This window comes from Trachemys scripta, chromosome 21 (assembly GCF_013100865.1).
Source record: "Trachemys scripta elegans isolate TJP31775 chromosome 21, CAS_Tse_1.0, whole genome shotgun sequence".
NCBI lineage: Eukaryota > Metazoa > Chordata > Testudines > Emydidae > Trachemys > Trachemys scripta.
Genome location: NC_048318.1, coordinates 1,238,608 through 1,264,975, shown reverse-complemented (window position 1 = coordinate 1,264,975; position 26,368 = coordinate 1,238,608). Strand labels below are relative to the sequence as shown.

The window sequence follows — 26,368 nt, the reverse complement described above, 5'->3', positions numbered from 1 at the left end:
TCTTACAGTATTGAGTGTCTGAGCAGGGTCCTGGTTCACTGGTCTGGGCAGTGAGGCCTGGAATCGGCAGCCATTTACGCAATGAGTATTGAAACCAATTGAAGCCTTTCCCTTGATTGCAATGGTCTCTGGATCAGACTCTGAGTAACTGGCCACTGCCATAATGGGCAAAGCACTTTCTGCTCCAAAGATGGACAACTCCTGGGCCATGTGGGCTGCAGGGTTTCTTTTCAGGCACAATGAAATGGTTTGTTTTTGAGGCACTTGTTCACAGAATGAAAGATCATTTAAACATTGTCTGATTAATGAGGAAAAAAATCAACTGGATCATGTGGAAGTGAAAAGTTCCTAAAGAAATAGCAAAACCGTGGCTTTTAATTTTTCAGGCACACTTTACCAGCTGCTGCCCACTTTGACAATCAGACCTTGACTGAGAGCCCAGAGCCACCTCCTCCCATTTGAATGGACATGCTCCAACCCACCTGGGAACTTGGGATGCTCCCAGCCTCAGCCTCATCTTTGTGAGGAGCCGCCCAAGCACCTTGGCAGGTGAGCACAGGACTAATCCGGGCAGTCCTGGTTGGGAACCAGGTACTAAACTCTGGAGTGTTTCTGTGTAAATGTACATCCCAAACCAGCCCTTCCTTGTTTGCTGTGAGACATGTCCATGTGCATAAATATTATTAAGAGGATAATTTAAATATGAATTTTGTTTCAGGCATCAATTCAAAGTCACCAAGACATTCAAGGGACTCATGTTGGATAAATGATCAACATGTTCCTTAACATCACTGAGGCCACTGAAATCCCTTTGATCTCAGCTTTAGGGTATAAGCAGGATTAGTATTTATGTAGTTGGAGTAGTTTGGATTCTCCTTTTAGCATCTCCAAGGAATCCATGCAACTGAAGTTTTATCTAGACAGCGTTAAGATTCCTACGTGCTTGAACAGTTTCTGACCCTGGATTCATAACTGCATTATCAAACCTGAAGGTTTAAGATGATTGCTCTTAAATGCCTAGGTAGCATGAAACAACTTTCCCAACCTGTAAGCCTTTTTGAGATTTCAAAAGTTTTTCCAGATTAGATGATCATGATGGACTCTTCTGGCCTTAAAAAGTCTTATGGGCTCTCCTCCCAAACTGGATTCCAAGCTGTTATGCAAACATGCAGGCCCGCTGACAGAAATTCCAGGCCCCAGGGCCAGGGCCGTCCCTAGTGGGAGCGGGGCCCAGGGCAGAAGTGATGAATCCTTTTAAATCACCCCAGCCCCATAGCAATTGCCCCCTTTGCCCCCCCTCCATCGGCGGGCCTGCAAACATGCTCCTGTTTTCCTCTGCATTCCAGCTGATTTTCTGATTTACAATCGATTCAGGTCTTTCTGGTTAGTCACATGCATGTTCAGCCTTCAGTTCAGCATTTTTGCTTTCTTAGAGAATCTGGACCCTCTCTTTAAAAATAGAGGAATCACGTGGAGTGTGCACCCTAATCATTTTAACACACTCTACATGTTGAAAACCTGAGATTTTTCTTTAGCTTCATCGTACTGGCATTTTGTCCAGGTACAAGCACAGGTCCTGTACCTCACTGCACTTATGGGAAGTTTAATAGAGTTGGCCCCCTCACTGTTTGGAGTCTGTTATGTCACAGTGGGAATCACAGACTCTCTTCTAACACTAAATAAGGAACTTTATCAGAGTCAAGGAAACGGTCTTATTGCAAACATTGTTCCAATTCTGACTCTTCTCTACCCTTATGCTGCCACTGCAGAATATGGCACCTTCATGATAGTGGTAACTGTGTGCGGTTACTGCTCCTTTGAGGCCTGGAATATTCTGGGGGGCTGAGTTAAGAAGGCATTTCAGGTGGAGTTGGTGAGATGTGGGTTGGCCTGGTCTGCAGCAGGAATCCCAGAGACAAGGGCTGGGGATAAGTTCATACCTAGAGACCCACTGGCTGGGCCAGCCTCACTCATTTAGGCAGTTCATTTTCTTATTATTATTCCCATCCAGGCAAAGACACTGCAGTTCATTAAAAATGCGTGATTGGCTTATTGCAGCAGCCAACATGCTGCAACAGACAGTGTGACCAGAAGAGGAGGCCGGAAGAGGAGAGGCTCTGGCCCTGCCTCTTCCCTTCTGGCTCTGGCCCTGCCCTTTCATCTCCCCAGCTGCCAGCTTTGTCCCACCCTCAGCATTTTGGGGAGAGTCATGTGACCCTTCGGGTCCCCTCCCCTCCCCCCCAGGGTCCCATTGGCTACAGCGCTTACTTCTGAGCAAGATACACACTGTACGTGTTTACTATAAGATCTTTTAATGCACTGCCTGGAATGGCTGTTGTAACACAGACCAGTCTCTGGTATGCAGCAAGGTCAGACTTAAAGCAAAGAAAATACACAGATCTAAAGCAAAAGGCCATCCTCGTATTAACATCAGTACCCACAGCAGTACAAGAACATACAACAACAAGCCCTTGCCTCCAGTGATTGTGCCACAAGCGCCCAGCTGAAGTGGGAGAAACTGAAGAACACCATCTATGATGCAGCTCTGACAGTATTTGGGACGAAGGAAAACAAGACTCACAACTAGTTTGATGCATACCAGTTCCATAAAGGTCAACGCACAGCCCAAACCAAGTACAGGAGAGACTCAAATGAAAAAAAAAAAACGTACAAGCTTTGAGAGCGACAAGAACCAAGGTACAACAAACTGTTCAACATTGCACCAATGACTATTGGCTGCACTTATGTGAAAGCATCCAAGTAGCAGCTGATACAAGCAAAATCAAAAACATTCATGATGGGATCAAGAAAGCCTTGGGTCCAACTTCAAAGAACACAGCCCCATTGAAATCAACAAGAGAGGAAACAATGAACGACCACACCAAGCAGACGGATCGCTGGGTAGAACACCACTCTGAGCTTTACTCGTGTGAAAATATTGTTATGGACTCAGCCATCAACACCATCGAAAGCCTGCCTGTTATGAACCAGCTAGACAATGAACCAACTGTCGAGGAGCTTACCCTTGCCATAGATGACCTCCCCAATGGAAAAGCCCCCAGAAAAGACTGCATACTGTCAGAGGTCATAAAATGCGGAAAACGTAACCTATTGCAACACCTTCATGAGTTGCTTTGCCTGTTCCGGAAAGAAGGCGAAGTACCACAAGAAATGAGAAATGCCAACATCATCACTCTTTATAAAAACAAGGCTGACAGGAGCAACTGTAACAACTATCATGGCATTTCCCTTCTTAGTATCATGGGGAAAAAACTTTGCCTGAGTCAACCTGAACAGACATCAGACAGCTGAGACAACAACAAGAGAAATGGAGAGAACAAAAAAAGCCCCTTTACACAGCCTTCATCAATCTCACAAAGACTTTTGACCTTGTCAGTAGAAGTGGACTACTTGCACTTCTAGAAAAGATTGGATGTCCCCCCAAAGCTCTTAAGCATGATTCAGTCCTTCCATGAAAACAAGTACAGCACAGTCCAATACGACGTCTGTCTCCGAGGGGCTTTCCAAATTCATAGCGGGATCAAGCAGGGCTGTATACTTGCATCAACTCTGGGATCTTCTTTTCCTTGCTACTGAAACAAGGTTTTGGTTCCTCAACTGAGGGAATCTACTTGCACATAAGATCTGATGGGAAGCTATTCAATCTTGCAAGACTCAGATATAAAACCAAGACTCGAGAAGCCCTCGTGCAACACCTTCTCTTTGCTGATGATGCAGCAGTGTCAACCCACACAGAAGCCCATCTCCAAAACCTCATGGACAGTTTTTCCAATGCCTGCCAAGACTTTGGGCTTACTATAAGCCTAAAAACGACTGACATAACGTGCCAAGGAGTTGAGGAAGCACCCTCCATCAAGATCTGCAATTATGAACTTGAAGTGGTGAATGAGTTCACATACCTGGGGTCCTCTATCACAGTCAACCTCTCACTTGAAACAGAACTCAACATCTGCATTGGAAAAGCCACCACAACAATATCAAGACTGAGCAAGAGGATGTCATAAATATAAAGGGAAGGGTAACAACCTTCCTGTATACAGTACTATAAAATCCCTCCTGGCCAGAGGCACAAAATCCTTTTACCTGTAAAGGGTTAAGAAACTTAGGTAACCTAGCTGCACCTGACCGGAAGGACCAATAAGGGGACAAGATACTTTCACATCTAGGGGTGGGGAAGGCTTTGTTTTGTCTGTTCTTTGTCTGTCTGTTCTGTGTGCGTGCCGGAGACAGATCAACGAAGCAAGCAATCCAACTCCTATAGAGTTAGTAAGTATTTAGCAAGGAAATGTGTTAGATTATCTTTTGTTTTGGCTTGTGAATTTCTCTGTGCTGGGGGGGAATGTGTATCCCTGTTTTTTCTTTTTGTAACTTTAAGGTTTTGCCTAGAGGGAAACCCTCTGTGTTTTGAATCTGATTGCCTGTGAGATTATCATCCATTCTAATCTTACAGAGGTACTCCTTTCACCTTTTTTCTTTCTAATAAAGTTCTGTTTTTTTAAGAATTTGATTGGTTTTTTTTAGTATCCTAAAATCCCAAGGTTGGTCTGTGCTCATCTTGTTTATTCTCAAGCCTCCCCAGGAAAGGGGGTGTAGGGCTTAGGGGAATATTAGGGGAAAGTAGGAACTCCAAGTGGTCCTTTCCCTGAGTTTTGTCTAATCACTTGGTGGTGGCAGCGTTACCTAATCCAAGGTACAAGGGAGAAATTGTGCCTTGGGGAGTTTTTAACCTAAGCTGGTAGAAATAAGCTTAGGGAGTCTTTCATGTGGGTCCCCACATCTGTACCCTAGAATTCAGAGTGGGGAGGGAACCCTGACAGAGGGTATGGCCAAACAACAAACTGACAGAACACAAAAAGATCTGTGTGTATCATGCATATGTTATCAGCACACTTTTGTATGGGAGCGAGACATGGACCTTATACTCTCATCAGGAAGAGAGGCTCAACAGCTTTCATATACATTACCTCGTCAAATCTTTGGAATCTCCTGGAGGGGACAGTCACCAACACTGAGGTGCTCAAGTGGGCCAGTATACCCAGTATGCAAACACTCCTCAAACAAAGACAACTCCACTGGCTTGGGCATGTGTGTGCCGAATGAATGATGGGTGCATCCCAAAGGACATCCTCTATGGCAAACTGGCATCTGGAAAAAGCCCCAAAGGATGCCCAAATTATATTTCAAGGATGTGGGCAAGCAAGATCTCAAAGAAATGGATATAGATGTGGACACCCGGGCAGATCACACTCAGGACCACAGCCTTTGGAAACAAGAGCTTAACAAAGGTCTCTGGAGTTACGAGAGGAAGCCGTCCATTTTAGAGTAGATAGGAGCTAGCAGATGGCAGAGCCAAAGGATCAAAACATCACCTTTAAATGTGACCTATGCAGCAGATTGTCTCTCTTGAGTGGGTCTCTTCATCCACAGCCACAGCTCCACTAAAACCAACTGAGTAAATTCTTTACCTCTCAGGGGTGCATACCCATGGTCCCTCAACACTGAAGGATGTCTGCTACTATATTTAACGTTCAGCATGGATCAGTCTGTTAAGTGTCTCTGAATCATACTGGTTTTCTAACTACACTACCCAAACATGCAACAACTTGGTCATCTGACTGTCCATTAGTTCCAGTGACTGTCTGTGGTCAGTTTGGAATCTTTGAGTCTTCTTATTCTGCATCCACTATCTGTAGAGTTTGCTCTATAGTGATTGTTCTTTCTGAGGAAAGAAACGGAAGTTGTCAACTGTTTCTGCTAAACTCCACTCAATCATAAGAATGGCCATACTGGGTCAGACCAAAGGTCCATCTAGCTCAGTATTCTGTTGTCCGACAGTGCCCAATGCCAAGTGCCCCAGAGGGAATGAACAGAACAGGTAATCATCAAGTGATCCAACCGCTGTTGCCTATTGCCAGCTTCTGTCAAACAGAGGCTAGGGACACCATCCCTGCCCATTTTGGCTAATAGCCATTGATGGACCTCTCCTCTAGTTCTTTTTGAGCCTTCAAACATCCTCTGGCATAGAGTTCCACAGGTCGACTGTGTTGTGTGAAGAAATATTTCCTTTTGTTTTTAACTTGCTGCCTATTAATTTCATTTGGTGACTCCTAGTTCTTGTGTTATGAGAAGAAGTAAATAACACTTCCTTATTTACTTTCTCCACACCAGTCATGATTTTATAGACCTCCTTCCCCTTAGTGGTCTCTTTTCCAAGCTGAAAAGTCACAGTCTTATTAATCTCTCATATGGAAACTGTTCCATACCCCTAATCATTTTTGTTGACCTTTTCTGTACCATTTTCAAGAGGCGACCACATCTGCCTGCAGTATTCAAGATGTGATCGTACCATGGATTTATAAAGAGGCAATATATTTTCTGTGTTATTATCTGTCCCTTCTTAATGATTCCCAACATTCTGTTCGCTTTTTTCACTGCTGCTTCACATTGAGTGGATGTTTTCAGAGAACTATCCACTATGACACCAAGATCTCTTTCTTGCATGGTAACAGCTAATTTAGATACCATCATTTTATATATATAGTTGGGATTGTTTTCCAATGTGCATTGTGACATTCTATACCTTGGGGGAGCACCCTGTAACCCCCCATATTCCTCATCTGTATATAATTATATTATATATAAAACATGCCTTGTAAGGTATCGGGGAAAGATTATGATCTGCTGAAAGTAATTTCTCTATCCATATATTTATGTATATGATATTCCAATCCTCCTGTGCTGATGATAAATCCCAACTTTGTCATCAGCAAATTTCATTAACACACTCCTGCTTTTTGTGCCTCCATCCTGTACTCTCCCTGCACCTTAAGAGTGAAGTTAAACCCAGACTCAGACTGACTTCCCACCACCTCTATCTATTGTTGTTTAACAACAGTCCTTGGGTCAGTTTTCAATCCACATGGTGAAGCTAAGATTGAAGCCCATCTGAGGTGAGATTCCATGAGACAAATGCTTTATTACAGTCCAGCTAAATCAGTGGTCTCCAACCTTTTTATGCACAAGATCACTTTTTGAATTAAGATCAACCCAGGATCTACCCCGCCTCTTCCCCAAGGCCCCATCCTGCTCACTCCATTCCCCTCTCCCTCCGTCACTCACTCTCTCCCACCCTCACTCACTTTCACTGGGCTGGAGCAGGTGGTTGGAGTGCTGGAGGAGGTGCAGGCTCTGGGCTGGGAGCGAAGCGTTTGGAGTGTAGGAGGGGGCTCTGGGCTGAGCCTGGGGCAGGGGGAGGGGTGCAGAAGTGAGGGGTGCAAGCTCTGGGAGGGAGTTGGGGTGCAGGTGTCATATGGTCACACCGCACCTAATCTCATAGAATACACTGGACATTTCATGAATTTTACTTTTTATTAGTGTCATTTGTGGTTTATAGATCCAAAATCCTTCAAGGATTGTCACAAAACAGTGTCACATTCTCAACTGTGGAATGTGCACTGGCTGAGCCTAGGGCAGGGGGTTGGGGTGCAGGAGTGAGGGGTGCAAGCTCTGGGAGGGAGTTTGGGTGCAGGAGCGGACTCTGGGCTGGTGCAGGGGATTGGGGTGCAGGAGAGAGTGATAGGTGTGGTCTCTGGGAGGGAGTTTGGTGCAGGAGGGGGCCCCAGGCTGGTGCAGGGGATTGGGGTGCAGGAGCGGGTGAGGGGTCTGGGAGGGAGTTTGGGTGCAGGAGGGGGCCCCAGGCTGGTGTAGGGGATTGGGGTGCAGGAGCGGGTGAGGGGTCTGGGAGGGAGTTTGGGTGCAGGAGGGGGCNGGATTGGGGTGCAGGAGCGGGTGAGGGGTCTGGGAGGGAGTTTGGGTGCAGGAGGGGGCTCCAGGCTGGTGCGCTGGATTTGGGTGCAGGAGAGAATGAGAGGTGTGGCCTCTGGGAGGGAGTTTGGGTGCGGGGGGCTCCAGGCTGGTGCAGGGGATTGGAGTGTGGGAGGGAGTGCAAGTTGAAAGCTCTGGCTGGGAGGCGCTTTCCACAGGTGGCTCCCGGCCGGCAGTGCAGGGGAGCTCAGGTAGGCTGCCTGCCTGCCGTGGCCCCATGCCGCTCCCAGAAGCGACTGGCACATCTCTGCGGCCCCTCCGAGGGAGGGAGCAGCAGGTCTCCATGCGCTGCCCACGCCTGCAAGCTCCACCCCCGCCGCTCCCATTGGCTGGGAACTGGCCAATGGGAGCTGTGGAGACAGTGCTGGGGGTGGGCGAAGTGTGTGGAGACCCACTGCCTCCCTCCCCCCAGGGACCGCAGAGATGTGCCAGCAGCCAGCCGCTTCTGGGAGCGGCGTGGGGCCACAGCAGGCAGGCAGCCTGCCTGAGCCCGTGTGCCACCGGATTTTTAGCAGCCCGGAAATTGCAATTGACTTGCAGAGGCTCCAGGATCGACCAATCGATCACGATCGACAGGTTGGTGACCACTGAGTTACACTGAAGCTGTAGCATTCCTTTCATTATCATTTAAGCACCAACAATATGCTTGATGATATACAACACAGAGAATACAGACAGCCCTGCTTCCAAGAGCTTGAAGGCTGAGCTATGCAGACAGAGCAATGACTCAGAGCAGCGAATGAGCTTACCCCTGACTGACTTTTTGGCTTTGTCTACTACCCCCTTGCTAACACTTTTTCAGCTATGTGTGGTAGGAACATTCAACGACATACTACAGAGGAGCTGCCGGATGCCACTAGTCTTTTCAGCATTCTGACATCTCTTCCAACTTCTCCTGCTGACAGCAGGTCCAACCAACATCTGGTTAAAATGCTGACAGCAGACAACAACCCATCTGCACTAAGGTTCTCAATGCTGCTACCCCCAATGAGGCTGAACTGAGATAAAAGTTTTGCAAAATGTCCTTAGTGTACACAGGGCCCTTGTGGGCATCACAGAAGTGAAGGGAACAGACGGAGGATGGTGGCTTGTTAGACTTCGCAAAGCTATGTTGCCTATTGGGGATTGTTCCACACACAGACTTTGGTCCTATTGACTTACTCTAGGCTGAAGCTAGGCTTACCAGATGGTAACTGCCAGGAACACTTTTTTCCCTTTTCTGCAAGGTGGTGTCACTTTGTATTTTCCAATCTGCTGCTACATCCCCAGCTTTCTATGGTGTCAGCCAATGAATTTAAAATATTGAAGTACTACCAGGAATTTTTCCAGGCTATTTTAGTACTTTAGGATTGTTCACACCCTTTCCCCCATATTCTTCTTGTTAGAGATGAAGTTTCAGCTTAGCCAGTTTAGCATCACTTCGATTTTTGTCCCCTCCTCATTCAATGCTGGGCCAAGTACTTTTCAATGAAGTTATACAATCTAGTTAGAAGTTCATTCGCCAGAGCCCTCTCCATCTGATTTTGTGCTTTCATCAGAAGAAAGGGGTTGCTTCCCCACTTGTTCTCTGACCAAAAAAATGACAAGCTTTCTGCAGCCAATGCCAGCAAAAGGAGATCTTTCCATCCACAGGAACTAGGAATAGTTCAGGCAGGATAGACTGTGAAAATTGCAAGTGATGGAGGAACCATGGTGTAAGTAAAACCAGCAAGGCTATTTCATGGCCTGAAAGAAGTAGTTAGGTACAGTCAATGGAAAGGGGTGGCATTTAGTATTGTATTAGTAAGAACAGGCAGATATGATGCAAGTACGTAACTAAACAATAAGCAACAGAAGGTGCATTGCTTGGGTGGTGGCACATTATTGCTTAGAGGCATCACAAAGACTAGTCTCACCTACCTGTGCGGTGCACCTATAGCTGAACTTAGGACATATGCAAAACATTTGCATTAGAAGTTTGCCCTTTGTGAATGTGTTGTGCTTCTGGGAACATAAAATGCTCCCTGGGCCATTCTGCTGCCGTTTGACCTGGGCAGCCCAGAAAGCTGAGTGGAACTGGCTGACTTTCCGTACATGGCTGGAGCCAGAGGTGTCAGGTGTTTATATAAACGATGTGTTTTTTCTCATGATCTATCCTACCCCATCTCCTCCCCACAAAGGAGAAGATAAAACCAACTCCTACCCTATTGGCTACGCTGCCTGAATTATGAGCAGGAATCTCACTGGAAAGGGCCGCTTTGTACTTTTGTTTGAGTCAGTGTTTGAAAAACACACAAATCTACATTGCCCCCAAAATGCCCAGAAAATGTCACAAGAGCAATATGCCCTAAATTACATGACAATTCTTACTTTCACTCATTTCTAGTTTTGGAAAGAACGGTTTGTTACTTTCCCTTCTAGAACAATGGGGATGGCAAGGAGTTCCCCAAAGCACCACAGAGGGAGTTTGTCCTACTGGAACTTTTTAGTCACATCCCCTTTCAATACGGAGCAGTCTAGTGTGTCCCACTAGGAGCAGGTGCATGGCTACAACATCACTGGAAAGGCCCAAGTGGCCAATACCAATATGCCTTTGGAGAGTCCAGGCCTAAAGTTGCACGCCAATCACCAGCCGGTGCACAAAAAGGCAAAATTTCCAAAAGAGCATGAGTGGCATCAGAACTCTCGCCTTCAGCTTGGCTCATAAGTGAAGGCCCCTCCGCAGTTATAGGGACTGGCACGGTCATCAAATTGCTAAAAAACCACAATCTTTATTTTGTCCTTTAGGAACTAGTCAGCCAGTGGCTTCTCAGAGGGACTCATTAGTTTCCCACTTGCATGAAGAAGGAAGGGAGGGCAACAAATAAGCCCTTGGGGATCCATTAAATACAATTCACTAAATAAAACATAGTGCAAAGCAATACCTGGAGGAAAAGAAAAGAACTGATGACAAAGCCTAGCCCTGAAATGAATGTGTGATTTCTTTATTAAAATGCTCCAGCTACACAATCGCTGTTTTTGCCAAGTGCCATGGGTGTTAGGGAAGTGTCTAAGGTGGCACATACATTATACAGGGCTTTGAATGAGTCTGGGGAAAAATACCCTCTGGGCTACAATTTCTCAGGCTCAATCTCAGCCCAAAGATGGTTTTTATTACAGTAGGAAGTTTGGTGCCAGGTAGCCTAGTCATGCATGGAAAGCAGCATGTCCTACAGTTTCCTCCACTGCCTCCTCCTGCAGCATTTTTCAAATGTTATGTTTTTATACAAGCTGCTTTTCAAAACTTCACTCTTGCACTGGGCTCAGGGCTAGATCGCCTCGGCCCCCAGAAGAGCATGTGGGAGAGGTTCCCCCATCTGCTCCCACCATTCTGTCCCAAGATGCCATCTCCAGCCTCCCTTCAAATCCCTTCAGTGATTCCACCTTCTGCATCAGGTTTCTCTCCCTGAAATGCTGGTGGGAATATCTAGGGACATGCATATTCAGCTCCCTGCACAGTGGAGCTCACAATCCCCTCCCCCACCCTCTCCAAGGGAACAAGGAGGAGGCAAAGTAAACCCCAGTTCAGAGCGGGCTCAAGAATGGCAACACGGATGCATTTGCTTGTGCCAGAGTGTCTCTGAAAGAGCCCCTGGATTCAGAGCTGGGCATAAGCAACACATTTGAACTGCCACGTCAGTGCTTTCTAAGCCGGAGAAACTGAGAAACATTATTTGGTTCTTCCTGTTCCTGCTTCTTTACTGCCATAAAAATAGGATCTCGCTTTCCCATGAGTTTACCCTCCCCACTTGCTTCTGCCTCTGAAATCATTTCTCAGGTGTTTCAAGAATGATTACGATGACAAAAACGCAAAGTAAACCAACCCAAACTTCTGACATCCAGAGTTCAAACTGAACTGGGCTAAAGCCTCCAAGTTCAGTCCCTCTTTTTATTTATGTATTTCCACACTTCCCACTTTTAGCCAAAAGCACCAGCACAGGCCTCCACATGGCATTCTGCACCACCTCCTATGTTGGAAAGATGTCCAGCCTGACTTTTAGACGCCAGCGGTTCAGGTAAGGATCAGATCTTTTAGGAAGTTTCAGCCAGAACTATAACTAGATGAGGCATAGGAGAAGCAAGAGCAGCTGAATTTCCATTGAACAGATCATGGATATACCCCTGGAAACAAATACTGGAGACACATGATAAAGTCTGTAAGCAGGCCTGTCTCTGCCAGGAAACAGTTCTCAGCTTTGAAAAACACAGCAGCAGCTCTTGGTAATTATCCAGTCCAAAGCATATACATTCTACAACTTCATTCTGGAGACGCCAGGACCTCAGAAAGCAGATGCTGATTCTGGAAATCAGTGTAGGTATCGTAACCGCACTTGAAGAAAGACTTCTGGAGAGATTTGGGGAGCATATATTCTTTACCCAACTGATGACAGTGTCTGCTTTGGAGCATGGGGAATTCCCTTCTTCATAATAGCTAGTTAACTCAGAGTGGTTTAGCATACACTGGCTCCAAGATATGGTGAACCAGAACCAGGAACAGGCTTCCTAGAAACGTCACACTGAGAAGGGAGACCAGGACGTAGCGGCCAATAAAGAAGGTGTCCACGATCTGAGGAGAGTAGAAAGGTCACAAATTACACAGCAGCATTTCCTTCTTTATCACTGTTAACAAAAGCCCTACTGCAGGTATCATGTCAATTTGACCACAGTTTGCTGTAGAAGAGTAAGTGTTCTCTGTGGGCTGGAAGATGGTGTGCCAGGCAGTAGAAAATAGAACAGAATAGAACTTTTGGCCTTCCGAAAAGGAAAAGCCAGCCAAGATAAAGGGGGCAGCTCCATGCAGGCAGGCAGGGGTGGGGCTACACCCCTTCCCAAATGTGCCACGTCTCAGCAGGATTTCTCTGATAAACACAGGCTGCTCTGCCTAACCCACTGGCAGGGGTCACTGCTGAGTAACAAAGGGGGATGTCTTCTCCCTCTGGGGCTGCGTGCGCCAATTCCAAAGCAGCCTCAGCCAGGATGAAATTCTAAGCCTGTTCTGCTGAATACCAACTCACAGTGCTAGCATTTGACCCACAGAGCTCTTATTTTAAATTTAACAGGTTCACATGAAACACATTCATGGTAGTACTCACAATGAATTTCTCTGTTGGTTCTGATTACCGGGTAGTGGTTCTAATGCTATCACTTGCAAGTGGGTATATATATTAGGTTCCTTCCTATTCCCTTCCTGTCTCAAGCTTAGTCCTAAAGTGAGAATTAAGTGAGCCATGAAGCAGCAGGTACCTACTATTTAGATGAACGAGATAAAGTGTTTAATCACTGAGTGGAGCCCAATTCTGCATTCCTTGGACACAAACTTCTATAGAATTCAGTGGGAATCTTAGGTGAACGAGGAGTGCAGAATCTGACCCATGAGGTTCAAACCATGCTCAGCTCACTAGAATCACGTGGCCACAAATCATGACAATGAGACACGAGCTGAAATCTTGTCCAGCAATTATTTCCCTGAAGTCAACCAGCTGCTTCTCCCAGAATACTAGTCACTGATCTTTATATTTATGGGCATTGATATCAGGCACCACTGTACTTACAGAGGATATGTGGCAGGAAAAGAATATCTCATTATTTAGTGACGATGCTGACACAGATGGTAGACAAAGTGATAGTGAGAAACACCAACCAGAAAGCCCAGGATTATGAAATCATCCGCCGAGCTTCTGGGATTGCTTATAACAAAGGTGAGTATTATGAAACAGTGTTAACACAAGCTTGACCTTGGCTCTGCTACAGAACAAGTCTCTTGAGAGTGACATGTTTGCTCGTTCAACACTTTCACTTTTTAATTAGCCAATTAGCAGGCTTTGAGCATAGAAAGCCCAGGTCATGTATTATTGATATCGTATCGAGCCGGGCTGCTTCAGGGGCCAGTCCTGAAGATCCTGTAAATGAGCATTTTGATTCTGCCGGCTTGTCTGACATGTACACTACGTCCTATTTCGACCACGGCCCTTGATCTCAGCTCCAAGATTTACTTGGAGCAAAACAATTTACATGCAGGACAGAGGTTTTTATGGTCAGGCTGGACAAAGCCCTGACTAGGATGATTTAGTTGGGGATTAGTCCTGTTTTGAGCAGGGGGTTGGACTAGATGACCTCCAGAGGTCCCTTCCAACCCTGATATTCTATAATTCTCCAGGAGCAGAGGGGCAGTTCACACCTCATCAGGGCATGTATGGGACAAACCCAGCCCAGCCTCACAGGAAAAAAGGACACTGGCCTAGGCAGCAACAAAGGATCTGTTGGACTCTCAAGTGATTCACCCCCCTTCCCTTGGTCAATTTGGGACAATGATGACATAATCCTCACCTGACTGATGGTAGGGGCAAAGCCAAGAGGGAAGAAAGGACATGATAAAAGGGAGAGACATTTGCCATGCTGGCTCCCTCTTCCAATTCCATCTATAGACATCACCACCAAGCAACTGAAGCGCTGATCAAAGGGGAGAGCCTGGCTGAAGGGCAACCAGCCTGTGATGAGAATCATCTAAGTCTGCCCTTAAATTAGGGCACTGAAAGTGTTAAGATCAGCTTACAATGTATTTTGCTTTTATTTCATTTGACCAAATCTGACTTCTTGTGCTTTGACTTATAATCACTTAAAATCTATCTTTTTTAGTTAATAAATTTGTTTGTTCTACCTGAAGCAGTGCATTTGGTTTGAAGCATGTCAGAGACTCCCCTTGGGATAACAAGCCTGGTACATATCCATTTCTTTGTTAAATTGACTAACTTTTATAATCTTGCAGCATCCACCAGGCATAACTGGACACTGCAAGACGGAGATTCCTAGGGTTGCGTCTGGGACAGGAGATATTGGCAAGTGTCATTTGGTTGCACAATCCAAGCAGCGGCTGGCCAAAAGTGCTCACTCACCTAGCTGGGAGCCGCTAACATGCTAGAGGCTGTGTGTGAACTGGCTCCCAAAGTCGAGGATTGGCGTGACCTAGCAGATCACCAGTCCAGAATACACCAGGGGAACGTCACACACACCACACAACTCAGTATTTAGAAAGTGAGTAACATTCCTCTGCATGCTAATAATGGAATATGGGAAAGAGCACTTTGGGTATCCAAAACCCCAAACACCTACAGAAGGGCTGGGAGATGTAGAGGAGGAATAAGACAAAACATAGAAAGTAGCATGGTGTGAGCAGGAGTCAAGAGAACCCAACATCTAAACTATGGCCAACAGAGACTAAGCTCTCAGGAAGGTGAAAGGACAGCAATCTGGCTCTGAGCCAGAAGGCAAGTGGAATTAGGGGTAAATGATTGAGAAGGGCAGTGGAGGGTTAGGCAGGGTGCTGAATGCAGGACTACTTGCCAAGTGATTATTACTCTATAATGCTCAAAAGCATGCTGGGTGCTGCAAGGAAGGCAAAGAAAGGTATGGTCCCTGAACCAAAGCATTTGTAGTCTAATTTAGAAATGTGAGCAAGAAGCAATGGAGGCAGCTTGAGCTCCCAGAAACCAAGCACAATTATTTGAGGCCAGGCAAGCTGCACTGCGCAACAAGCAAGAGACAGAGGGGTTTTGAGGCAAGCCACCTTGGAGTGCAGCACAGCCGGCTCACCACAGAACTGCCTGCCTTCATCCTCCAGTCAAACAGTCAGTGTTCTGCCAGAGAAAAACTAAGGATGAACAGAACATTTCCCTTCGAAGGTACCTATCTTCCAACTGCAGAAGAACAGGGTGAACATTCCTCAAGCTCTGAGAGTTCCTCAAGGACACAGGGAATCCGAGTGCTAAAAAGGGGGCTTTTTATCGCTGGGACACAGTCAGGTGTGTGATGACAAAGGAACGATAGGATCATTTTCCTACTAAGAGTCCAGCTCACAAGTCTTTTGGTGAAAACTGGTATGAGAATCTGTCAGTACCTACAAGCTAGGACACTGTAGCACAGAGGCCCTGGAAGCTAAAGGTAGATGATCAGGAAAAATTCAAAAGCAATCTGCTGTAGAGGCCTATCTTCCAGCTCCATTCCCAGGCAAGTCCAGCAAAACAGGAGAACTAAGAGCTGCAGCGTGAGTGAAAAGATGGTGTAAAAAGAGTGAGGAATTTAAATCATTAGTACTGGGAACCCTTTGGCAAGAGGGAGAACAAGCACAGAAAGGGCATTCTCCGATGGACCCAAAAGGGAGCCAGATTACTGGAAATGAAGACTCTGAATTTTCTGATGGGTTAAACTAGATTGACTCTTCTGGAGGCAGTTGACATGCAAGTGAAACTGTATTTTAGCAGTGGTAGGATTACAATCGCCCCAGAAGAAGGGCAGTTAGGGGATACGAAGAAGCACTCTAGTAGGGTAACAGTGACAGGAGAGAGAATGAAAAAAAGCTCACAAACTGAAGTGTTATGGGATTATCAAAATTAAAAATCCCATTTATAGTGCAAGAGATTTACACGGCAATTTACAGATGCAGAACAAGCCACATTTCCTGCCCTGAAGATTTTAAGCTGAGGCAAAGACCAGACACAGGCAGTATGGGGAATATTACTGGTGAGGAGGCAAATGAAATTCCAAAGAGAAGAGAGCACTGAAGTTTAGTAGATAAAATGAGGAAGACTGTTCTACATGGGGCCAGAGGGCAGCCTGATGGAACGTGAAAAGAACAGAGTTGAAGAAAGAGACAACGGAGGAGAGAGAAAAGGTTGTGCGTTGCCGAAGGAGCACAGGAGGGAAGATGTGGCAAGAAACTAGGAGGTACAGTACTCAAGGCAGGAGCCAAGCAAGGGCTCCAGGAGGCTTTGAGCAGCGAGGTGATGGTGAGGCATGGATGGGCTCTGATTAAAAGAGTGACAAATGCCTCTACCTCATGGTCAGTTAATCAGAGAGTAAGAACTGTCCTGGCAGAAGGCAAAAAAACTTTCTTGCATGCCAGAAAGATGGCAGGACACTGCAGCTCCTGGCTAGAAACTATACTACGCAGACAGGCTAGGCCACCAAAGCACTGCACATAGAGTTCCAATCCTGACTAGGGACTTCCGCGGAAAGGAACTAGGGGGTAGGATCCATAGGGATGCAAATACCAGTTTGCAAGAATACAAACAGAACTGTCAAATGCAAGAATTCCAGAATACGGTCGTCTGGGTTACTCCAGATCACAACAGGGATTGAGAGTCAGGATGGAAACTATAATAGTGATGTGCTCCCAATATCTTAACAAGGGGCTCCCACAAAGTTTTCCTTCTTGGTGTGTGATAAACCCTGCGTCCCTAGCATGTACATGCTGCAGAGATGAGAGGTAGGGGACTCAGGCTGCTCCTATAACCACAGCTGCAAATAGCACTCACTTCGCACTACAGATGGGCAGCAGACTGGCTACAGGGATCCATGCTTTTGTGCACTTCAAGTTTGATCATTGCAGCTCATTTTACATAGGAATGAAGCCACATACCCTGAGAAAGCTGCAGCTGATACGTAACCCTGTAGCACAGGGGTGTCTCAAAGTCCTGGCCCGCGGGCCATCTGCAGCCCAAGAACCCCGCACTGCAGCCTGCGGAAACTTTTAAAAAAGTTCTTTCATCCGGCCCTCGCAGCTGCCGGCCGAGAGGGTCGGAGGGTGGGGGAGGGGAGCAGGCAGGAGAGATGCAGCTATGTCAGTGGCGGTCTGCTGCAGGCACCGCTTCCCGCAGCTCCCATTGGCCAGGGAAGAGCGACAGAGATACCATCACTAGTTGCCAGGCAGCATCAGCCATGGAGGCAGCATCATTAGTTGCCGGGCAGAGTCAGTCATGGAGGCAAAAAGAACAGGAGTACTTGTGGCATCTTAGCGACTAACAAATTTATTTGAGCATAAGCTTTTGTGGTCTACAGCCAACTTCATTGGATGCATAGACTGGAACATATAGTGAGGAGATCTATACACATACAAAAAACATGAAAAGGTGGGAGTTGTCCTACCAACTCTAAGAGGCTAATTAATTAAGAGAAAAAGCATCACTAGTCGCTGGGCAGAGTCAGCCGGGGCAGCATGAGGCCCAGGGAGCGAGGGAAAAGGGTGGGAAATGGGCTGGGAGGTGGCGTGACTTGTGAGGCTCCAATGACAGTGCGAGGGGCAAGCTGCCTCCAGCTCCCCTCTCCCCGAGTTCTGACCCCGTAGCCAATGGAAGCGCCGGGGGACGGCAGTGTGCCTAGTGCTGGCAGATAAGATAAGGTGAAGATAAGATGAAAGGAAAGAGGTTCTTTCTAGCTGTTGGCACTGCAGGTCTGTGTAATGAAATGGAGCCCTTTATTTACCTTTTTAACCACTGTCTCATGTAATGTTGGTAGGTTGTGTAGGAGAGGCCATCGCAGCAGAGGCACCAGGAGGCACTGAACCTGATGAGGGCATAATCCCAGATACACAGGGAGGGTTAGAACCACCCACTGCCCCATCTCTTTAGGGTAGTAGCCATGTGCCTCACCCCCTGCATCTGACCAGTGGGCAGACCATGACTGTGGCTCCTCTTCCACTGCTTTTGTGTCCAAGGAGGCCCAGCCCAGCAAGGTCCTGCTGTCAGCAAAGCATGGAGTGTGGGAAAGTGGACCGAACACAACTATCTGATGAACACCTTGCTGAAATCCTGAAGGTTTCAACTGCTCAGTCCCTGAGGCCAAACATCAACAAACTGACAGAACTGAAGCATTGCCAGGTGTCTGGCAAACACTAAAAACTCTCTGGCAGGTGAAGAATTGTATAAAGTTGTATGACAGTTTTATTATTTCTAAGAAATGCAAAATAAAAAATACAATATAAATGTTTTCTTTTCTGAACACCATCTTCAGTGACATCATTGGCCTGCTGGGAGGATTTGAGGACTGGCCCTGACCCCAAGGTAAATTGAGTTTGAGACCCCTGTTGTAGCACATCTGCTCAATAACAAAGGCTACTGTGAAGACAAGGAGAGCTACTCCTGAGGGCGTTCTGTGACAAAAAAATAAAAATTCTGCACACAATATTTAAAAATTCTGCAAGTTTTATTTGTCAATAAATAAATGCAGAGGCTCAAGCATGGTAGATAGAAATGATAAAATTATCAATAATAATGCAGAAAAAACAAGTATTGGGGTGGGGGAACCAGATGATACAGTCTCATCATATGGTAATGACAACACTCTTTCCATTCCACTAGTATTTTGGTGGATGTTAAACAGCAGCTACTAAAGAGAGAGATTTTAAAATCAGCAGGTCCTGATAATTTGCATCCAAGAGTTTTGAAAGAGCCAACGGAGCAGCTCACTAGAACATTAACATAGATTTTCAGTAAGTTTTGATGAACTGGGGAAGTTCCAGAAGACTTGAAGAAAGCAAATATTGTGCTAATTTTTAAAAAGGGTAAACAGGATGACCCGAATAGTTATAGGCCTATCAGCCTGACACTAATCCTGGGTAAGATAATGGAGCACCTGATAAGAGACTTGATTAATAAAGACCAAAAGGAATGTAATGTAATTAATGCAAATCAATGTGGGTTTTTTTTTTTTTTTTATGAGAACACAAGTTTGCTTGATAAAAGGTAATAGTGTTGACCTAACAGACTTAGATTTCCATAAAGTTTTGGACTGGGTACTGCTCAACATTCTGATTTAAAAAATTAGAATGGCACTCATTAAATGAATTAAAAACTGCCTAACTGCAAACTGTTAACTATAACTGCAAACAGGGAATTGTCACGAACAGGTTTGTTTCCAGAGGGGTCCTGCAGGGCTCAGTTCTTGGTCCTATGCTATTTAACATTTTTATCAATGACCTGGAAGAAAGCAAAATCATCACTGATAAAGTTTGCAGAGGACACAAAAATTGGGAGTGTGCTAAATAATGAGGAGTACAAGTCACGGATTCAGAGCTATCTGGACCGCTTGGTAAAATGGGCATAGGCAAACAATATGCATTCAATACAGCTAAATGTAAATGTATATACGTCTAGGAACAAAGAATGTAGGCCATACTTACAGGATGGGGGACTCAATCCTGGCAACCAGTGACTCTGAAAAAAATTTGGGGGTTGTAGTGGATAGTTAACTGAACATGAGCTCCCAGTGTGGCATTGTGGCCAAAAGAGCTAATGAGACCCTTGGATGCATAAACAGGGGAAACTCGAATAGGAGTAGAGAGGTTATTTTACCTCTGTACTTGGCATTGATGTGTCTGATGCTGGAATACTATGTCCAGTTCTGGTGTCCACAATTCAAGAAGGATGTTGATAAATTGGAAAGGGATCAGAGAAGAGCCACAAGAATGATTAAAGGATTAGAAAACATACTGTATGGTGATAAACTCAAGGAGCTTAATCTGTTTAGTTTACCAAAGAGAAGGTGGAGGGGTGACTTGATTACAGTCTACAAGTACCTACATGGGGAACAAATACTTAATAAAGGACTCCTCTTCTATCCAGCTGAGAAAAGTATAACATGATTCAATGGCTAAAGTTAAAGCTAGATAAATTCAAACTGTGCGAGTAATTTCACTGTGCGAGTAATTAACCATTGGAACAGTGTACCAAGGGTCATGGTACACCCTCCATGATGACAATTTTAAAATCAAGATTGGATTTTTTTTTTTTTTTTTTAAAGACCAGCTCTAGGAATTATCTGGGGGAAGTTCTATGGCCTGTGCTATTCAGGAGGTTAGATTAGATAATCATAATGATCCCTTCTGGTCTTAGAATCTGTGAACTCCCATTCATCCATGTCAGAAAATGACTCACTGAGGACAGCAGACTGCTCACCTCTGGGCAGTGGCAGGACCCAGCTGACTCCACCCATAGAGAAGCCCTTGGCATCATGGAACAGACCAGGGGGTCCTAACCACCCCACTCTACTTGTGCCTCTTGGTCTGGCTCCAAAGGTCTTAAAATATGTGGGGGTGCAACCAGCCAGGTATCCGGGGCAGGGCAGCAGCGGGGAGAGTTGGCAGTGGGGGTGCAACCAGCCAGGTATCCGGGGCAGGGCAGCAGTGGGGAGACCTGGCAGTGGGGGTGCAGCCAGCCAGGTATCCGGGGCAGGGCAGCAGCGGGGAGAGTTGGCAGTGGGCGTGCAACCAGCCAGGTATCCGGGGCAGGGCAGCAGTGGGGAGACCTGGCAGTGGGGGTGCAGCCAGCCAGGTATCCGGGGCAGGGCAGAAGCGGGGAGAGTTGGCAGTGAGTCACCAGCGGTCAAAGAAGGGAGGAGAGGGAAAGCAGCAAGTTGCCGCTGAGGCTGAGCTGAGCTTCCATCCCCCGTATCTGAATGCAAGGGACTCCCTGCACACACTCTCCATTGCTATCCTGCCCTGTCCTGGACACCTGGTCAGCCACAGCCCCACGTCCCCTGACAACCTCATTTCACCCCCACCCCATTTGAAAGCCAACGGCCTAGATTGAACAAGGTGCAACAGCCAGGACAGAGAGGCTGAAATGGGGAAAATAAATCATGAGTTTACCTTCATTTCTGTAGCTGGTGCTGGGAACTCACTGGCACGAGGGAAAAGTAACAGAACCAGTATAACGATCACAGCAGAGAAGAAAACCATAATGACAGAGAATCTGGGGAAAGAATCGGACAGGAAGAATCCCACTGTTAGGTCTCCCAGCGACACAGCTCCTTTTATAAATGAGACATTAACACTGCTCATATTTTGTCCATACTACATTAAACAAACCAACATCCCCATATCCCCCTTCTCGGCCTAACCCCAGTCCAGGTATTTAGTGCAGCCACAAGTATCCAAAAAAAGCAGCCGTCACAAATTCAAAGGAATTCTACTCTTCTTTTGTCTTTCCCATTAAGATATAAAGGAAGTGCCAACATCCTGAAATGAAAGACAGTCTCTCCCCATAAATCAGAGACACTGGTAGTGAAGCAGTACACAGAAAATCTGATTTTCAAAACCGCTTAGCGCAACTGGTCCCACAATTTCCACTTTAACCCCTAGGTAGCATTGAAAATCTCAGCCTTGCAGAGTAAGGTTGGACTTGGATGTTTTGCTGGAGCCGGATATTGGCTAGTCTCTGTACTGCCTACCCATAAGAGCACTGGGCAATAGTTACGTTTGCTTGAATCAATCATTTTAATTATTTACTCGACTTTCATGGGGTGAATCTTGGCTCAGTGAGCAAAGACTTAAAAAACAGATGAGTCTCTTCGTCAATCAGCATCCTGGCCCAGAACCACACAAGGGCTTTTAGAGTGACAAGCTCCTGAAGTGATTTAATCTTCACTGCTGCAGCAGAAAGACAAATGGGAAAGGCCAAGTCCTGGAAAAGTGCCTTTAGGAATGAAATTATATATATATATTTGACAGTTCACACCCCAAATCTGCCAATAATCCTTCCCACCCTACTTGGTACGTACAGGTAATCTACACACTATAGCACTCTACGGAGAGAGGACAGACTGCAAATGAGCTGGCTAGTGTTTATGGACTCAATCTAACTCCCACTGAAGTTAATGAGAGTCTGCTATTAACAGGAGATTAAAATGGATCCTATTCAAGCTGTGAGGAATTAAAGAAACAGTGCCCTAAAATCCAGATGTATGAGGACAGTCAGGCATTTCACCTCGAATAACTTTAGCTTTCTTTATCCAGAAGGCTACATCTCCTTACCTTGCGAGACCAGAAGTCCTGGATAACAGCATGCAGAGCAGCAACATCAAGACACAGAGCAGCGCTATGATAAATACTCCTGGCCCCACCCCAAGCACAGTGCCAGCCATTCTGGAGAAGAGAGAAAGCATCAGCAAACCTGCTTCAGCTGGCCTCCTCTATCACAGAGGATAGATTTTCTCTGCGGGTTCCATTTTTCCTTCCTTTAAAACATGTAATTATTCAAAAATAAAAACAAATACTTTAACATTAACAATTTAAGTGCGAATAACATCCTGGGAAACTAACTACTATCTCCTCAAGCTCGTAATTTCATTTGGCAATTATTCTTCAGGTAATGCTATGTGATGACACTGGAAGTGTAAGAACAAGATTTTTGTTTTAGGACTAGTTGTTAACTATATTCTAATTTACCCAAATTCCAGCTTCATATGGACTTTTTAAAAACTAAATTCCTATTCTAAACTGTTATGTAGTGTTGTGTGTACTATTAAATGCATTCCACCCAAGAGGAGTGTATCTTAATGAAGTGATCCTAGTGTGGAGTTTGTGTATCATTTGCTAAATATGTAGACCATTTTGGGAGCCAACTAGATGAAAGGTGCTACATAAATAAAGGTTATTATTACAAAAGAATCGATGCTCAGTACATCAGCCAAATACACTCAGAGAGTTTAGCATACTGTGTATTTTATGACAGGTTTCAGAATGGTAACCGTGTTAGTCTGTATCAGCAAAAACAACATTTTGGGTTTTAGCCCATGAAAGCTTATGCCCAAATAAACGTGTTAGTCTCTAAGGTGCTATAAGGACTCCTCGTTTTTGTGTATTTTATATATGCTTTCAAATTTATGTGAATTTCCTTTCACTGATGATGTCTGGCATTTGGAATGATTAATGTTTAAATATCTATTAATCTCTTCAACTACAAGCTGGGACAATACATTTTTCACTCACCAATGAAAGCTACTAATGGGCTGCGTTCACCCACAGTCCATCTGCATGGTAGGAAACCAGTCTGGTCATTTCCATCCCGCACAGAAATAACCTGGAGTTTCCAGGAAGTTCATCACCTAGAAGTGGTCCGACTGGCACCCCACAGGCCGGATCCAGCCCTTGGGACGATTCTGTCCAGACCGGCAGCATTTTGCTCTACACAATGGGGTCCTCCAGGTGGGTGTGACTTTGCAGGTACTGCAAGGTCCCACCACGTGGCCAGTCCGACCCTATTTTGTTTCTGTGTTGCCTAAAGCAGCGCCACACAACTAGGTGTGAGGCCCAGGTCCCTGAGGGATAGGAGCTCCCAACTGTCTGCTGTTGGGCCACTGGAACCCATCTGAGAGGGGGGTGGCCGTGCTGAGAGGACCCATAAGAACCATACTGGCAGATTTCCTGGGTAGGGGGCCCAGACGGGACACAGGAACTGTCTTGACAGTGGGGGCGCTGAGCGCCATGGAACCAAACTGTAACCCGGGATATGACGGGAACCCCTTCGAGCCAGGCGGTGCTGCAGCGCCTACGGGCGGATCCGCACAGGTATTTCGGCTCCCCACTGCCACGGACCTCAACTCGCCCCCAGGCTCGGGGCAGGGGCCAGGCGCAGCCGCAGCCGCAGCCGCCCTGGGGGCCGTTAGGCGCTGGCCCCGGGCGGGAGAACGGGAGGCGGCCTGGAGCGCTCACGCCAGCGAGCCTGTCGAGCTCGGGAAGCGACAACCGCCCGTGCCGCGCCCCGCAGCCGGCCTGCCGGAGCCAGCGCCTCAGAGCCGGCCGCGCGCGGGGCCCGGGCCGGAGGAGGGAGCGGGGCGCGCGGGGCCCGGGCCGGGGCGCGAGCTCGCGTCACGGACACGCGAGTTGCCGGAGAAGCCCCGGTGTGGCCCGGGGGTCGGTCTCGCGGAGAGGGCGGCACCAGCCGGACCCGGGCCAAAGGCGTCAGCTCCTACCTGCGCCCGGGCCGGGCCCCGACCCTCGCGCGCTTCGCTTAGCGCTTTCCTCCGCCTGCTGGAGCGCAAACGACGGGGCGCCAAAGAGAGCCAATCGCAGATAAGCTTCTATTCCGGGCTGTGGATATGCACCAGTCAGCAGCCCCCTCTCATCAGCGCCTCTTGTCGGCTCTGTGCGGCCGGTTTCCCCGGGCAACCAGCGGGCCCGCACGTGTTGAAATTTGCCATCTGATTGGTTAGTGCGCACCGTTGAACGCCAATCAATGAGGCCCGCTCCGCTACTCCGCACCGCTATTGGTTAAAACTCCTTGCCCCGTCCACGGCCGAGCAACTCTTGGCCCTGGTCCGTGACAGGCGGTCTGCGGCTGAGGGAGGAGACCAGCAGCTTGGCTCGCGGCGATCCGGGAGGGAGACCCCAGCGCGGCCCCGCCCCCAGCCCCGCCCGCGCAGCGTCTGGGTGCCCAGTTCCTCCCCCCGGAGCGATCTGACCCCTTGCGGGCGAGGCTCGTGCAACATCCCCTCAGCCACGCGCCGCGCCGCGCCAGGGGGAAACGTGGGCAGCGCTCCCTGCCCCAGGAATCCCCTCGTGCTGGGGGCCATGTTCTGTGACGCTTCCCTCTGCCTCAGGCTGCGGTGACTCCTGAGGAGCCCTGCAGGCTCTGGGGATGGAGGGGCACATAGGCGATGTGTCGTGCCCTGCCCCCTTCCTGTGCATGGATCCCCCTCTCCTCTGAGATCTGCCCTTCCTAGGGTTACCCTACGTCCGGGGCAGGGACTTTGGAGAAGGGGCGGAGTTGGGCTGGGGCCCTGTGGAGTGTCCTCCTTTTTTTAAATTAGAATATGGTAACCCTACCTTCCCGGCCCTTTGCCTGAGTCTCACGCCAACCCCAAGGCTAGTTCAACTGGGTCCCTTTGCTTTCACAGTGTTGGTGTCACTAGGCATAGCTACCAGGTAACTCGGGAGAGTGGAAGGCCAAAAGAGCCGATGAAGCTCCTTTGCTCTGGGTCTGTGAGCCACAGTGACTCCATCTTGTGAACTCTCACCTACTTCTATGCTAACTGCTTACATGCTGAAGCAGAAATGTAAGGGTCAGCTTTTCTAGCAGACAGCTGCTGTAAACAGGCCTTGCAAGGCTAAGAGATAAGCAGGCGAAGGGAAAGTTTCTAACATGCACACTGTGTACCTGCTGTAACTGTTGTCTGGAAGGGAGGGATAAGGGTGAAATAGACAAAGGCTTGCACAGAAATTGCTTGGAATATAAAAGGGAAAATTTTATTTGTATGTGCTGCACTTGATTTGAGACATGCTGGTCTCCTAGTGCCATTTCAGAGCTCTGAAATAAACTTGGCTTGCTTTCTCCCCTCGGTGTCTTTATTGGTGCCAAGCACACCGGGCAACGAACCCCTGATTGCCATCTCGGGGCCCAGTTCTGGGCAGGCAACAACGGATACTAAACTCCCTAGGTCCCAGCCATTTCACTCACTGCCCCTGGACTCCTGCACCACAGGCCTCTGTTGTGTTTGGGTTTAGCTAGATCTCATATCAAACAGGCAGAAGGATCAGCTTGTCCTCTGTGCCTCAGTGAGGCAGAAGAAGTCCCACCAGTCCCTGTGTCTAGCCATAAAAGCTCCATAAAATGTGGGAGACCACCCCACTAGAGACAACCCCTCACATGTCTGACTCCCTCCAAGCCTGTCAGCTCCCCTTCATGTGTGTGACCCCCTGACTGAAGGAACACCCTCCAACCAGCCAGCCCCCTCCATGTGTGTGAATCCTGCAAATGAGGGAGCCCCCTCTCTTGTCTGATACCATATAGACTGAGGAATCTTCTCCCCTTGGCCCCCTATACCACCAGCCTGTTTGGAAAACTCTCCTGAGCAACAGTTTTGACATGTTAAATCCCCCTCCCCATCCCACTGCATCTCTCCTCCTCCATTAGGCCCCACCTCTATATGCCCCCAAATTCTTCTTTTCACCTCC

General features: G+C 47.3%; 1 protein-coding gene across 2 annotated transcripts; it reads right to left on the bottom strand.

Moving 5' to 3' along the window:
* Positions 1–10,784: 10,784 nt before the first annotated feature.
* Positions 10,785–24,676, bottom strand: TMEM218 (transmembrane protein 218). Of its 2 annotated transcripts, XM_034754721.1 has the most exons (5): positions 24,388–24,676; positions 22,448–22,558; positions 21,284–21,386; positions 19,817–19,850; positions 12,293–12,430 (listed from the first exon to the last, which is right to left on the bottom strand). In XM_034754721.1, the coding sequence occupies exons 2-5, from the start codon at positions 22,555–22,557 to the stop codon at positions 12,315–12,317; spliced, it is 363 nt and encodes a 120-aa protein (XP_034610612.1). In that variant the 5' UTR covers position 22,558; positions 24,388–24,676; the 3' UTR covers positions 12,293–12,314. The 2 variants fall into 2 exon arrangements, with proteins under 2 accessions (XP_034610613.1, XP_034610612.1); XM_034754722.1 differs by lacking the exon at positions 19,817–19,850 and having other exon boundaries at positions 10,785–12,430; positions 22,448–22,650; positions 24,388–24,648.
* Between the last annotated feature and the right edge of the window lie 1,692 nt (positions 24,677–26,368).